At 48.1% G+C, this 14,059-nt stretch overlaps 3 protein-coding genes across 3 annotated transcripts; 2 read left to right on the top strand and 1 right to left on the bottom strand.

The window, feature by feature from the left end:
- Positions 1–5,429: 5,429 nt before the first annotated feature.
- On the top strand, positions 5,430–8,064 carry UBXN1 (UBX domain protein 1). Its single transcript, XM_014792923.2, has 10 exons — positions 5,430–5,489; positions 5,592–5,679; positions 5,819–5,872; positions 5,961–6,067; positions 6,153–6,222; positions 6,460–6,651; positions 6,742–6,793; positions 6,942–7,058; positions 7,564–7,756; positions 7,925–8,064. The coding sequence occupies exons 2-10, from the start codon at positions 5,621–5,623 to the stop codon at positions 7,972–7,974; spliced, it is 894 nt and encodes a 297-aa protein (XP_014648409.1). The 5' UTR covers positions 5,430–5,489; positions 5,592–5,620; the 3' UTR covers positions 7,975–8,064.
- Positions 8,065–10,164: 2,100 nt separating this feature from the next.
- On the bottom strand, positions 10,165–10,809 carry UQCC3 (ubiquinol-cytochrome c reductase complex assembly factor 3). Its single transcript, XM_004437487.3, has 2 exons — positions 10,641–10,809; positions 10,165–10,550 (listed from the first exon to the last, which is right to left on the bottom strand). Exons 1-2 carry the CDS (start codon positions 10,758–10,760, stop codon positions 10,401–10,403), a joined length of 270 nt encoding a protein of 89 aa, XP_004437544.1. The 5' UTR covers positions 10,761–10,809; the 3' UTR covers positions 10,165–10,400.
- Positions 10,810–12,187: 1,378 nt separating this feature from the next.
- Positions 12,188–14,015, top strand: LBHD1 (LBH domain containing 1). The gene is made up of 2 exons (XM_087422779.1): positions 12,188–12,650; positions 13,402–14,015. Exons 1-2 carry the CDS (start codon positions 12,260–12,262, stop codon positions 13,674–13,676), a joined length of 666 nt encoding a protein of 221 aa, XP_087278905.1. The 5' UTR covers positions 12,188–12,259; the 3' UTR covers positions 13,677–14,015.
- The last annotated feature ends 44 nt before the right edge of the window (positions 14,016–14,059 follow it).

The following is a 14,059-nucleotide window of genomic DNA, read 5'->3' on the forward strand; positions in this document are numbered from 1 at the left end:
GCCGGAGAAGTGGTGCGTCAGTGCGCGCCCGGGGTCCGAACCCAGGCTGCCAGCAGCAGAGCGCGCACACTTAACTGCTAAGCCACAGGGCCGGCTCACCTCTTTGAAGATTTTATTTATTTATTTATTTTCCCCCCAATGCCCCAGTAGATAGTTGTATGTCATAGCTGCACATCCTTCTAGTTGCTGTGTGTGGGACGCAGCCTCAGCATGGCCGGAGAAGCGGTGCGTCGGTGCTTGCCCGGGATCCAAACCTGGGCCGCCAGCAGTGGAGCACGCGCACTTAACTCCTAAGCCACGGGGCCGGCCTGCCTCTTTGGATTGTTGATTTCAGGTTCGTTGGATAGATTCCCAGTAGTGAGATGGCTGGATCCTAGGGTATTTCTATTTTTAATTCTTTGAGGAGCCTCCATACCGTTTTCCATAGAGGTGCACCAGTTTGCATTCCCACCAGCTGTGTATGAGGGTTCCTGTTTCTCCAGATCCTCTCCAACATTTGTTGTTTTTTGTTTTGGTGATTATAGCCATTCTAACGGGCGTGAGGTGATATCTTAGTGTTGTTCTGATTTGCATTTCCCTGATGATTAGTGATGTTGAACATCTTTTCATGTGCCTATTGGCCATCTGTATACCTTCTTTGGAGAAGTGTCTGTTCATTTCCTCTTTGTGCCCACTTTTTAATTAGGTTATTTGTGGTTTTTCTTTGTTTGATTTATGGGTTTTTAAAAAATTTTATTGAGATCATAATAGTTTATAACATTGTGAAATTTCAGTTGTACATTATTATTTGTCAGTTACCATACAAATGTGCCCCTTCACCCCTTATGCCCACCCCCCAACTCCCTTTCCCTCTGGTAACCACTAATCTGTTCTCTTTGTCCATGTGTTAGTTTATCTTCCACATACGAATGAAATCATATGGTGTTTGTCTTTCTCTGTCTGGCTTATTTCGCTTAACATAATACCCTCAAGGTCCACCCATGTTGTTGTGAATGTGACGATTTTGTCTTTTTTTTTTTTTTTAATTTTTGTGAGGAAGATCAGCCCTGAGCTAACATCTATTGCCAATCCTCCTCCTTTTTTTTTTATTCCCCAAATCCCCAGTAGATAGTTGTATGTCATAGTTGCACATCCTTCTAGTTGCTGTATGTGGGACGCGGCCTCAGCATGGCCGGAGAAGCGGTAGCGTCGGTGCGCACCCGGATCCGAACCCGGGCTGCCAGTAGCAGAGCGCACGCACTTAACCGCTAAGCTATGAGGCCGGCCCCGATTTTGTCTTTTTTTATGGCTGAGTAGTACCCATTGTATATACATACCACATCTTCTTTATCTAATCATCAGTCAATGGGCACTTGGGTTGCTTCCACTTCTTGGCTATTGTGAATAATGCTGCAATGAACAGAGGGGTGCATAAATCTCTTTGAATTGTTAATTTCAAGTTCTTTGGATAAACACCCAATAGTGGGATAGCTGGGTTGTATGGTATTTCTATTTTTAATTTTTTGAGAAATCTCTATACCATTTTCCATAGTGGCTGCACCAGTTTGCATTCCCACCAGCAGTGTATAAGGGTTCCCTTTTCTCCACATCCTCTCCAACATTTGTTATTTTTTGTCTTGGTGATTATAGCCATTCTAACAGGTGTAAGGTGATATCTTAGTATAGTTTTGACTTGCATTTCCCTGATGATTAGTGATGTTGAACATCTTCATGTGCCTATTGGCCATCTGTATGTCTTTGGAAAAATGTCTGTTCATGTCCTCTGCCCATTTTTTGATCAGGTTTTTTGTTGTTGTTGTTGAGTTGTGTGAGTTCTTTATATATTTTGGAGATTAACCCCTTGTGGGATATATGATTTGCAAATATTTTCTCCCAGTTGGTGGGCTGTCTTTTCGTTTTGTTCCCAGTTTCCTTTGCCTTGCAGAAGTCTGATGAAGTCCCACTTGTTTATTTTTTCTTTTTTCCCTTTACTGAGTAGACATGGAATTTGAAAAGATCCTTCTAAGACCAATGTCAAAGACACACACCTATTTTTCAGAGTAGTATACACACTTTTGAATTCATTTTTAAATTAAATGGATGTAGAAAAGTCTAATTTACTACAGAGTATAATCCTCACTTTTACTGGTCTTATAACTTTTTTTTAAATTATAAAAGTAATATTTACACTAATGTCAAGTAACACTGAAGAGTATGAAGTGAAAGTTTCCCTCCTCCTCAGGAGGCAATTGCCTGTCGCAGAGCAGATCTTTCTCTATGCAATGCAAATATTTTCCTTTTGCACTCATTATGGACAGTATTCCATGTTGGTAAATCAGAGCCTCCTTAGTTATGTTAAAGGCTGCATAACTTTCCATAGGAAGATGCTCTGGAACTGACAGTAGCCATTGCTCTTTGTTGGAACATGTTTCGTTTCATGGAGCAAAAATTATGCTCAGAGACTGAGACTGTCTTTGCCAATATTTTATTTAACACAGGTTCACTGCAGGAATTACAATAGTTTCACAAGCCAATAGCAAACAGGACAATGTCTCTTAATAAGCCAATAAAGAAATAACATAACCTATTCGAAACCAATGAGAGATTAATCACACTATTGTTCCAGGCAAGGGGAGATGAAAGGAATAAAGTCCAAATTTAGTTTGAGGTGTACCTTTTTTATACTCCGGCACTTGGGAGAGATGGCGAGTCCCCTGTTGCTAGAGCAGGTTGATAGGGAACAACAGGGCTGGTGTTGGCAGGCAGGCTGATCTCCTTCACTGGGTTGCTGAGAGGTTCATCACCGCTACTGATAAGTGAGTCGCCCTTACCAGGGTAGGAGCTAATGCCCCAAGGTCTTCAGAGAGTTTATTTAGGTCAGCCCGGACTGAAACTCTCGGATATTCCTCACACTCTGGGTATGAATAGTCTAAATGTCCCCTTGCCATAGTTGCCTCTCCATATATTCTTATCATAAGCCCCTAGCAGGGCCCTTCAGCAGCTGGGCTACTGAGTTCTTATCAACGACAACAGATGAGATGATGACATCCTGACACAACTTACTTCATTCTTACATCAAAACAACTATTTTTGTCTTTGTCATACAGTGGATTTGAAATCATATCAAATCTACACACAACAGAACATTTAAGTTGTCTCTGGTGTTTGCTGTGGACACCCTTGTTTGTTTGTGTATCTTCATGTTTGTGTATTTCTATAGGGTACTTACCTGGAAGTAGATGAAAGAGGCAGCACTATACAATTCAAGCATTCTTTTATGATGGGACTTCTAGAATAAATTCAGAATACATTTGTTATCTATTATACACTTATCACACTGCAGTAAATACTTTGTGCCTTTTTTATTTGATCCCTGCATTTCCCCAGCATTTATTCATTTACAAATAATGAGGGCCTACTATCTCCTTTTTTTTTTTTTGGTGAGGAAGATTCGCCCTGAGCCGACATTGGTGCCAATCTTCCTCTATTTTTTAGTATGTAGGGCACCAGCACAGCATGGCCGCTAACAGAGCAGTGTAGGTCTGTGCCCAGGAACCGAAAGAGGGCAGCAGAAGTGGAGCGTGCTGAACTTAACCACTAGGCCACTGGGGCTGGCCCCCTACTACCTCCTTATTAAAGACATGCTTTACATGCATTTTCACTTAATCTACACCACAATCATTCCAAGAGATGGTATCACCTTTTCACAGACGAGAAATTTAAGGTTCTAAATGGCTTGAAGCTACAAGTAAGGAGCTGAGTCAGGATTTGTTCCCAAGCTGCCTAACTCCAAAGCTAATGCTTTTCACTCCACCGTGGAGAGGCAACACAGCAGAGTGGTTTTACACACACTGCATAGATTTCAATCCTAGCTCTGCTACTTACCAGCTTTGTGAACTTAGGTAAATTATTTCATTTTTCTGTGTCTGTTTTTTGTGACTAATAATAGGACCTACATCATATGGATTGTTGTGATGATTAAATAGGCATTAATCATATAAAAGTCTCTAGCACATATATTATCAATGTCAGTACCTTATTACTCCGCCTCCAAATAAACATTTAAAGTGAGCTTTACCTTTAGGGATCTAACAACCTAAGTAGTGGTGAGGGCTAAGTAATCAACAATGACTACACAGCAGGTGGATAAATGCTGAAGGGAGGGGTAAATACTAGAGCTGAGAAGTGGAGAGTGGGTGGTCAAAGCAGGCCTCTCTTATTTTGTGTGTGAGGAAGATCAGCCCTGAGCTAACATCTGTGGCCAATCCTCCTCTTTTTGCTGAGGAAGACTGGCTCTGAGCTAACATCGGTGCCCATCTGCCTCCACTTTTTATATGGGATGCCGCCACAGCATGGCTTGACAAGCAGTGCGTCGGGGCGTGCCTGGGATCCAAACCCCAGGCCGTTGCAGCTGAGTGCGGGCACTTAACCGCTACGCCACCAGGCCACCAGGCCGACCTCAAAGCATGCTTCTCTTAAAAAGCAAACTCCAGGAGCCAGCCCAATGGCGTAGTGGTTAAGTTCGCTGCTACCCCTGGCAACCTGGGGTTTGCAGGCAGGATCCCAGGCAGGGACCTTTGCACCGTTCATCGAGCCATGCTGCGGCAGGCATCCCACATATAAAGTAGAGGAGGATGGGCATGGATGTTAGCCCAGGGCCAATCTTCCCTAGCAAAAAGAGGAGGATTGGCAACAGAAATTAGCTCAGGGCTAATCTGCCTCACCAAAAAAAAAAAAAGCAAACCCCAAAGCCCAGTCTGAAAAATGACTCAGAGTTAACCAAGCCCACAGAAGAGAAAGGACATCCCAGGTAGAGGGACTGGTATGTGCAAAGGCCAGGAGGAGGGAGAGGGCCTGTTTTGCAATATGCACAAGTTACCATCAGGTAGTGGGAGATGAAACTGCAAACGACCAACATTTACACAGTACAGTCTTGCCGGGCACCTAAGGTAAGTGCTATTGTTATTCTCACTTTACACAAAGGGCTTTAACAAGAAAAAGGGAAGAAGGAAGCCAGACTACCAGCATTTAGTTTTCATCCTAGATGACTGGTGTCATGGAGAATTTTTAAGCAGGGAGGTGACAGGATCAGATATCGTGTTTTGAAAGACCACTTTGGCAGGCGGTGGAGGATGGCTCAATTCCCCGGAGAGGCTAAGCGGGTCAAAGAGTATGCACATTTCTATGGCTCCTGATACATTGCCAAATAACTTTTCAACTAGTTGCACTAAGGGACTATATCGGGAGCTGGCTTCATTTGCCCATGGTTTTCAGGGCCGCACTACCCGCCCCCACCGCTGCGGGGCGCCCCGGATTGGAAGGTCGCGGACCTATCCGAGGCGCTGCCTGTCCCCGCCCCCGCCGGGTCCCGGCAGCAGGTCCAGACCTGCGTTTTCTGGCCCTCTGCGGCACCCGTCCACGTCCGCCGCCACGTGACCCAAACAGATTCGAGCACTTCCGCTTTCCCTCGGCTTTCTTCTCGGCGGTGTCCGCGGCCGGTCCAGAGCCGGGTGAGTGAGCGAACGGCCGGCCGAGGCTGTCGGGGGCCGGGTTGTGCGCGGGCCAGGGGCGCCCCGCGCTGACCCCCTCTGCCCTCCCTCTCGCCCTCCCAGGTCCCCGCGGAAGCGGCGGTGGCGGCGCCATGGCGGAGCTGACGGCTCTGGAGAGTCTCATAGAGATGGGCTTCCCCACGGGACGCGCGTAAGGGAGCCCCCTAACCCCGGCCTGCGGGGGTCGCGGACCTGTCCGTGCCTTTACCCCGGCCTGGCCTCAGGCTCTCCGCCCCAGCCCGACCATCACCATGGCTCGTGGGCGCTATTCACGGTGTTTCTGCCCCCAGGGAGAAGGCTCTGGCCCTCACAGGGAACCAGGGCATCGAGGCTGCGATGGACTGGTGAGTGCTCAGACCTGGCGGTAGGGGACTGGGGACTGCTGGGAGGGTCAGCCTCAGTGTTAACCCCCTTCCCGACTTTCCCTGCCAGGTTGATGGAGCACGAAGACGACCCCGATGTGGACGAGCCGCTAGCGACTCCCCTTGGACATATCCTGGGACGGGAACCCACCCCCTCGGAGCAGGGTGGCTCTGAAGGTCCTGACTAAGGGACAGGGTGTGATTATTCAGGAGGGCCCGGGGAGGATCTGAACCGGTAATAATATTCACTGCTTGTTTGTAGGATCTGGGTCTGCTGCGGGAGAAGGCAAGCCCCCTTTGAGTGAAGAAGAAAGACAGGAACAGACCAAGAGGTATAGTAAGGAACATTTCTGAGTGTCACCTTGTCCACCTCTCCCCAGTACCCAAGTCTGGTCAGAGAACCTCGAACTTTCCACATTCTCTTTGTCGTCTCTTGGTCTTTTCCTTTCTGTTTTTTCATCTGTCTTGGGACACATGTTCCCTGATTTTGTTTTCTGAGTTCCTTGTTGTAAACTCACCTTCCCAATCCGTGTCCATTTCTGTTGAGCTCTTTCCCTTCTGCAACACAGGATGTTGGAGCTGGTGGCTCAGAAGCAGCGGGAGCGTGAAGAAAGAGAGGAGCGGGAGGCATTGGAACGGGAACGGCAGCGCAGGAAACAAGGGCAAGAATTGTCTGCTGCCCGGCAGCGGCTACAGGAAGATGAGATGCGCCGGGCTGCTGAGGAGCGGAGGAGGGAAAAGGCTGAAGAGTTAGCAGCCAGGTCTGCTGGGGTTATCAGATAAGAGATGAGAAAGTAATCAAGATTTGCTGTGTCAACATCTGACCTACTTTCTTCCTGTCTGCATTCCAGACAAAGAGTCCGAGAAAAGATCGAAAGGGACAAAGCAGAGAGAGCCAAGAAGGTAGGTTATTGGGAAGACAGAGGGTAATGAAGTAGGTGGGCTAGTAGTAAATCCTCTTTTTTAGCTTCAGAGGGAAGCGGTGGGCTTATACAATGTTTCTCCTGGGGGTGGGTGAGTGCCTGATCAAATGTTTTACTTTGTCCTTCAGTATGGTGGTGGTGTGGGTTCTCAGCCATCCCCACCAACAACAGAGCCAGGTCCTGTCCCCTCCTCTCCCAGCCAGGAGCCTCCCACCAAGCGGGAATATGACCAGTGTCGCATACAGGTACTGATTCTGATTTCCTGGGACCCCTTTGTTGGCCTATAAGGCACCCAGCCCAGAGGTTTTTTCAGTTGTGTTCCCTTTGCCAAATTTCTCCCTTCTTTGTAAATGACTTTTGAAATCCTACCTCCTCTACTCTTAGGAAGGATATCAAATTGCACTTGCCCAGTCATTTAAATCCATACCTTCCTCTTACTCAGCAGTTACTTTTTTACTTGTTCATAATGTTTTCATTTGGTTTATTACAGACCTGTTTGCATAATGTGATACTTATCCGGATATTTTTGTATAATCGTGTCCTTGTCTTTCTTAAATTGTGAGGGATCTGGGAGACTCTCTTCACTGCTTAGTAAAGCAGAATATAAGTGGTTGTTCACTAGGTACTTTAAATAGTAATTATGCTGGTTCAATCTAAGAGGAAGGAGCCAACTTTGCTCTTCTTTTCCTTACTTGGGCACCTCATTCAGTTTTGACGCTCACAATACTGTCTCTTTCCCTTGCCCTCTAGGTCAGGCTGCCAGATGGGACCTCACTGACCCAGACGTTCCGGGCACGGGAACAGCTGGCAGCCGTGAGGCTCTATGTGGAGCTCCACCGTGGGGAGGAACCTGGAGGGGGCCAAGATCCAGTGCAGTTGCTCAGTGGCTTCCCCCGGCGGGCCTTCTCAGAGGCTGACATGGAGAGACCCCTGCAGGACCTGGGTATGACGTGTGGGACCTGAAAAAGGACTTATGGGGGGATAGGAGGCATCCCTGAGGAAGGAAGGGATGCAAAGAGAAGCGACTTTGTGGAGATGGTGTGATGCCAGGAATTTTGGGGGCCAAAAGCAGGTATCTTGGTGGTTCAAACCTGTTTTCTTCCATCTTCAGGACTTGTGCCTTCTGCTGTCCTCATTGTGGCCAAGAAATGTCCCAGCTGAGAGGCCTTTATCCTGCTATTCGTCTCTGACCTCTTCATCTTTGATAAAGCACTGACATCTTCCTAATAAATAGACCTTCTGAGTTCTGTATGTTCCTGACTCCTTCCTGCATGGCTGGGAGGGACAAAACTGAGGCAGAGGAAGAAGCTAAAGGGAAAGCTTTTAGAGTAGACCCAATTCCTCATCTTAAGTTTCCAACAAGAGACTTGTTTCTGATCTCTGGGTCCTGATCAGTTGCTTGGGAGGTTGAGTGGGGAGAGGTGCTGGGGGTACTTATGCACCTTTTGCTCCTGTGGGTGTAAGGCAGTCGATAAGCCTGAAATCCTTACTAGCTACATGCCTGAACTTCTTTAAGCCTAATTTCTTCTCTAGTAAAATAGCTAATAGTACCTATTAATTGGGGTTGTGGGGATTACATAATGCTGATACACGGTGCTTTAGCACAAGGCCTGGCACCTAGTAAGTCCCCATTAAGTATTAGCTACTGAAAGGGTAATTTTTTATGTGGTCATTCACAAACATTGACAGCATTACAGTGACTTGCACCACTACATCTCTTCTGTGCTAAAATGTATTGAGTACTTAATATGTACCACACAGTTTTAAGTGCTTTATATGTATTAACTGAGATATGAAGGCATTATTATCTAGGTGTAGGTACAATTATCCCATTTTAAAGATTGAGACACCAAAACACATGACTTGCCAAAACTGATACAGGCAGAAGTAGTAGAACCTGGACACACACCTGGGGAGCCCAACTCTAGGGCTCAGGCTCTCAACTGCCCAGCTCCTTCGTGGTAGCCCTTGTCTCTACTGCTGATAACTCACCCTAGTGCTCCCTCAAATAGCTGCTGATCTCTTTCCTCTCATTCCCTGGCTAGGAAAGAGGCACAATGAAACTGTAAAGATCACACATGACAAATGTATTCAGCTTATGACTTCACCATCCAGCAGCTAAAAACAGCACCAATGCTCACATCCGAGTTTACACCTCAGCAGTACCAGCTTTATTTAGTGTTCTGGCTTTAATAAAAGCAGCCTTTTTTTCCATTGCAATCTTGCTTGGAACCACAGGATATAAAATAGTCAAAAGGGAAGTGAATTGGTTGACTTGGTTGTGGGGCTGCAACCCCACTAACAGCTTTTTCTCATCCCTTCAGTGGCATCTCCAATAGATCCTCTGACTGGATTCAGAGATTGAAAAGACTACAGTGTAAACCTTGAGGAGGAAAAACGCCACTACATTTACTGAGAGGCTGCTCTGTGCTAGGCACTGCACTTGACATTTCTAAGTTAATCTTTTTACAACAACCTTCAACATAATTATCACCTTTTATAGAACAGGACTGAGGCTCAGCGAGGTTTTGTAACATGCAGGAGTTGAATCAAGATCTGTCTGATTCAGGGGCCAGCCCTGTGGTGTAGCGGTTAAGTGAGCACGCTCCGCTGCTAGAGGCCCGGATTCAGATCCCTGGCGCACACTGATGCACCGCTTGTCAGGCCATGCTGGGGCAGGGTCCCATATAAAGTGGAGGAAGATGGGCACGGATGCTAGCCCAGGGCTGGTCTTCCTCACCAAAAAGAGGAGGAGTGGCGTGGGATGTTAGCCCAAGGCTGATTTTCCTCTCACACACACAAAAAATCTAATTTAAAGCTAGCTCCTAGCAATTCAGCCTCCAAAGGTTAAATAATGGCTAAGCATGTGTTAAGTTCTAGAAGCCCCTCTCCAAGCTTGAGGGACAGGAGCCCAAAGTGTCCTCTCTGGGCATCTATTGCTACGCGATTTTCCAAGATAGTTCTGATTTCAAGAATGTCACTTGGGGGCCAGCCCTGTGGCTTAGCGGTTAGGTGCACCTGCTCCACTACTGGCGGCCTGGATTCGGAACCCCAGGAGCACACTAACGCACCACTTCTCCAGCCATGCTGAGGCCGCATCCCACATACAGCAACTAGAAGGACACATTAGCTCAGGGCTGATCTTCCTCACACACACAAAAAATGTCACTTGGTTATCCCCAGAAGTACGCTCAAACAGACCACGTGACCTGTGTTTTGAAAACGTGGTGGCTATGCCTATGGGGCTTCAGCTTCACGTGGGGCGGGGCAGGCGGGAGCCACGGTCATCCCCGCCCGCAGCACCGACCCCCCAGAAAACTCTACGTATTTATAGGCGTCTGACCCCGGGGCTCACGGAAGAACGTGATTTATTGGTTCCTTCAGTTCGCTACATCCGATGCCCCCGCCCGCGATGTGAGCGTTAAAGCGCAGTCAGTGCTGGGTTCCGGGGGAACGTGCTCCCCCGGCCCCAGCTCCCCAGGCCGCGCGTGGCATCCTGGGTCCGGACTCCCCGCCCGGCCCACGGAGGTGAAAGGTTGCCTCGGACTCCTGCGGGAGTCCGAGCGCCCACGGGGGCAGGTCCCGGGTCACCCTGACCTCCCGCCGCCGCCGTCATTCCAGTTCTTCCTCCAGGCCACGTTCTCCTGCGTGGTCGCTGCCTCCTGCAGAGTGGCCAGCACTAACTGCTTGGTCTTGGCCGCCTCCTCCCGGCGCCGAGGGTCCTGCTCTGGCATCGCCTGCGGGCAGCAAGGAAGGTTCATAGTCCGGGCCCCCAGCCCGGGGCTCTCCGCCCGCCCACCCCACCTCGGACTCCCAGTTGCTCCCACCTTCAGCATCGCCTGCTTCTGCTCCTCTCCCGGGGTCACGAGGACAAAGAGCGCGGAGCCCACACCGGCCCCAGCGCCCAACACTGCGCCCACGAGCAGCGCTTTGCGCGCGGCCCCCATGGCCGACCGCGCGACCAGCGAGGCGCCCTCTGGAGTCCTCCGCAGCCTAGATAGGTAACCCAGACGTGTCGCTGCCCCGTGCGCGGGCTAGAGCGACCCACGGATAAAACCATAGAGAAGGGGCCGGGCTAGAGAGGGCCTCATCAGCGAAACGTTTAGAATCTAGAGCGCCGAGGTTTTCAGGTTACATTTGAGGTGAGAAGGTTGAGCGTGTCGAAAGTGTTGACGCCGAGGGCCGAGCGCGGGTCCCATTGTCGTGAAACCTGGAGTGGCATTGTTAAGGGGAGAGGGTGTGTCTTCATGGTTGCTGTGGGTTTTACAATTGTCCAGCTCTGAAATTTCCTGACCAATAGAGGGCTAGGACTGTGCTCTGTGATTTCTTAAAACAATTTGTGCTTTTTCAATACAGCACATAGTGGACATCCAAATACTTATACACATCAGCCTGTTGACCCCCTTCAGTCCCTTCAACTCCTGAACAAAAACTCAAAGCCAAGTGTACTGACTGAGTGGGGAAACTTTATCTTGCTTGTTAAATAAACTTGCTAAAAGTAAACTTGTTACTTTTCTTGTCATGGTATATACCCTTGGCTTTTTTTTTTTAACCATGGGAAGACTCTGGATTTTGTGTAACGTACCAAATTCTAGTTTAGAGAAGTGTGACTCTGGGCTAGTCATTTAAGTTCTTTGTGCCCTGGTTGCTGTATCAGAAAATGGGGCTAAATAATGGTATCTATCTCGTAGTTTTAGGAAAATTAACTGAGTTTATATGTAAAGCATTTAAAAATCGTTCCTGGCAAATAGTAAACATCATATAAATATTCATTAAATAAGATACAAAGAAATGTGTCGGGGCGGCCTGTGGCTTAAGTTAAGTGCGCGCGCTCCACTACTGGCAGCGCAGCTTCGGATCCCGTGTGCACACCAATGCACTGCTTCTCCAGCCATGCTGAGGCCGTGTCCCACATACAGCAACTAGAAGGATGTGCAACTATGACATACAACTATCTACTGGGGCTTTGGGGGAAAAAAAGGAGGAGGATTGGCAATAGATGTTAGCCTAGAGCTGGTCTTCCTCAGCAAAAGGAGGAGGATTAGCACGGATGTTAGCTCAGGGCTGATCTTCCTCACAAAAGAAAAAGAAAAAGAAATGTGTCAACTTGGGAGACCCAGGAAGCAAAGGAATCAGGAAATTCCAAGTTTGTTATCAAAGCTCTTCCCTCACAGGGCTTTACCCCAGATGCCCTTGTTGATGCCTACCCCACTCTTGCCTTTCCCATTGTCACCAGGGAGTCAGTACAAATAAAGCTCCTATCCCACCTCTTGGGATTTTCCCCTCCCCTGGAAGGCCCATAATCTCCTAGCACGTCATCCTCCTCTCTTCAAAGTGATTAAGGGGTCAGGCTCCAAAGAAGATTAAAGGAGCAGTCTGTGGGGTACACTGGGCAGAGGTACTCTACTCTGAGCTCAACCACCCTGCACTCTAAGAATCAGCATCCATGGCCCTTGTGCCAGGGAGCAGCGAGGATGGGCATTGGCCTAGAGATAGCCCAGGCTCCTCCCAGCATCCACAAAGTCCTAGGCTGACCAACCCTCTCTGGAAGGACAGAGGGGAAATTGGCAGGGTTGAAGGTCACCAGGATGTTCAGGTTAGTACTTCTCCACCCTGTGTCCTCCTGCGGGCTCATCCTCCAATTTGGCCCAAGCCCCATGCTGTCCAAATTCAGGTTGTCTCTCAAAAGCCCCGTCTGCCCTCCATTGTGGTGGAGGCCTCTGAAGTGAGTGAAGAGAGTGGGGAGCTCCGGTGGCCTCATGAGGAGCTGCTGCTGCTCACTGATGATGAGGAAGAGGAGACAGAGGTCTTCTTCCAGGACCAAAGTGAAGAGCCAGGTGAGGGAGGTGACTGGTTCAATGGGGCCGTTATGACCTGGATGTTCTGTGCAGGACCAAGATGGAAAACTCAGCTGTGTCCCCTGCATTAAGCAGTACCAGGCTCACAGTAGGTGCTCAGTAAATGTAGAGGTGGGAGAGAAATGTTATGGGGGTTGGCAAAGTTGATGATCTTTATTTATTTTTTTAACGTTTTATTTTTTATTTTATTTTTATTTACTTATTTTTTTTCCCCCAAAGTCCCAGTAGATAGTTGTATGTCATAGCTGCACATCCTTCTAGTTGCTGTATGTGGGACGCGGCCTCAGCATGGCCAGAGAAGCCGTGCGTCGGTGCGCGCCTGGGATCCGAACCCGGGCCCACCAGCAGCGGAGCGCGTGCACTTAACCGCTAAACCACGGGGCCGGCCCCAAGTTGATGAACTTTAGAGGGCAGTTCTGATGTCAGATGGGTGACACCTTCTAATATGTATTTTTAATATTTTAAAATATTCACATTGTTGGGGGGCGGGAAGAGATAATAAAATTACCCCAAATCCGACTACCCAGAGATAGATAGTTAACATTTTGGATGTCTTCTCTTCCAGACTTTTCCCCATGTCTGTATACTGTTAGGTTCTTCATTATAATTACTGTATTACTTTTTTATAAGGAAAAAAATTGCACAAATTCATTTTATCTCTAAAAAATTCCATAATATATCAGGAATATTTTTCATTGCTAATGGGCTCTTTAACTCGCCTCACCCTCAGGCTGGACTTGGAGCCCACTGGACCCCAGATCTCCCTTAAGAACCTTGAACCCTGAACTCAGCTGGGGGCAGGAACAGGTAGAGCAAGACGCCTCCTGGAGTCCTGAGGACACAGAGGGTCAGGAAGGCCCCAATCCCTGTCCTCTTTGGGACCCAGCAACAGGCTCCCGTGTCTGTAGAAGGCGCTTTGTGGAATATTCCCATCTCTTGCCTCCTGGGGGCTTTGAGGGTAAGTATTGCTCTCTCTCCCTCGAATTCACCCAGGCTTGTTTATGAAGCCCTTCCACCTATCCTTTCACAATCTTTCCCTTTTACAGGTGAGAGAAATAAGACGTAGAGGTCAGGCCACTGGGTCACACAAGTTAGTCAATGCTGGGATTTGGATTAAGAATTCTTATCTATGTTTTCAGGAGTTTCAGTTAGTTGGGGGCGGGGAATGATCCACTTGTACTTTCTCTGTTTAGCACTCGTCTAGTGCCTGGCACTGCTAAATGTTTCTCCTATTGTTGTATGTAATCCCCATAACTCCAGGTATTTTTCCCACCTTGCACATGAGTAAACTGGGGCACAGAACCATTCAATACTGTGTGCACCCAGCTAGTAAATGTGGAAGCCAGGACTCAAATTCTCGTTTTCCAGCCATCTTGCAAGACAAAGCT

Source organism: Ceratotherium simum, chromosome 34 (genome assembly GCF_057802395.1).
Source record: "Ceratotherium simum simum isolate JZ-2026a chromosome 34, ASM5780239v1, whole genome shotgun sequence".
In the NCBI taxonomy this organism is placed as follows: Eukaryota; Metazoa; Chordata; class Mammalia; order Perissodactyla; family Rhinocerotidae; genus Ceratotherium; species Ceratotherium simum.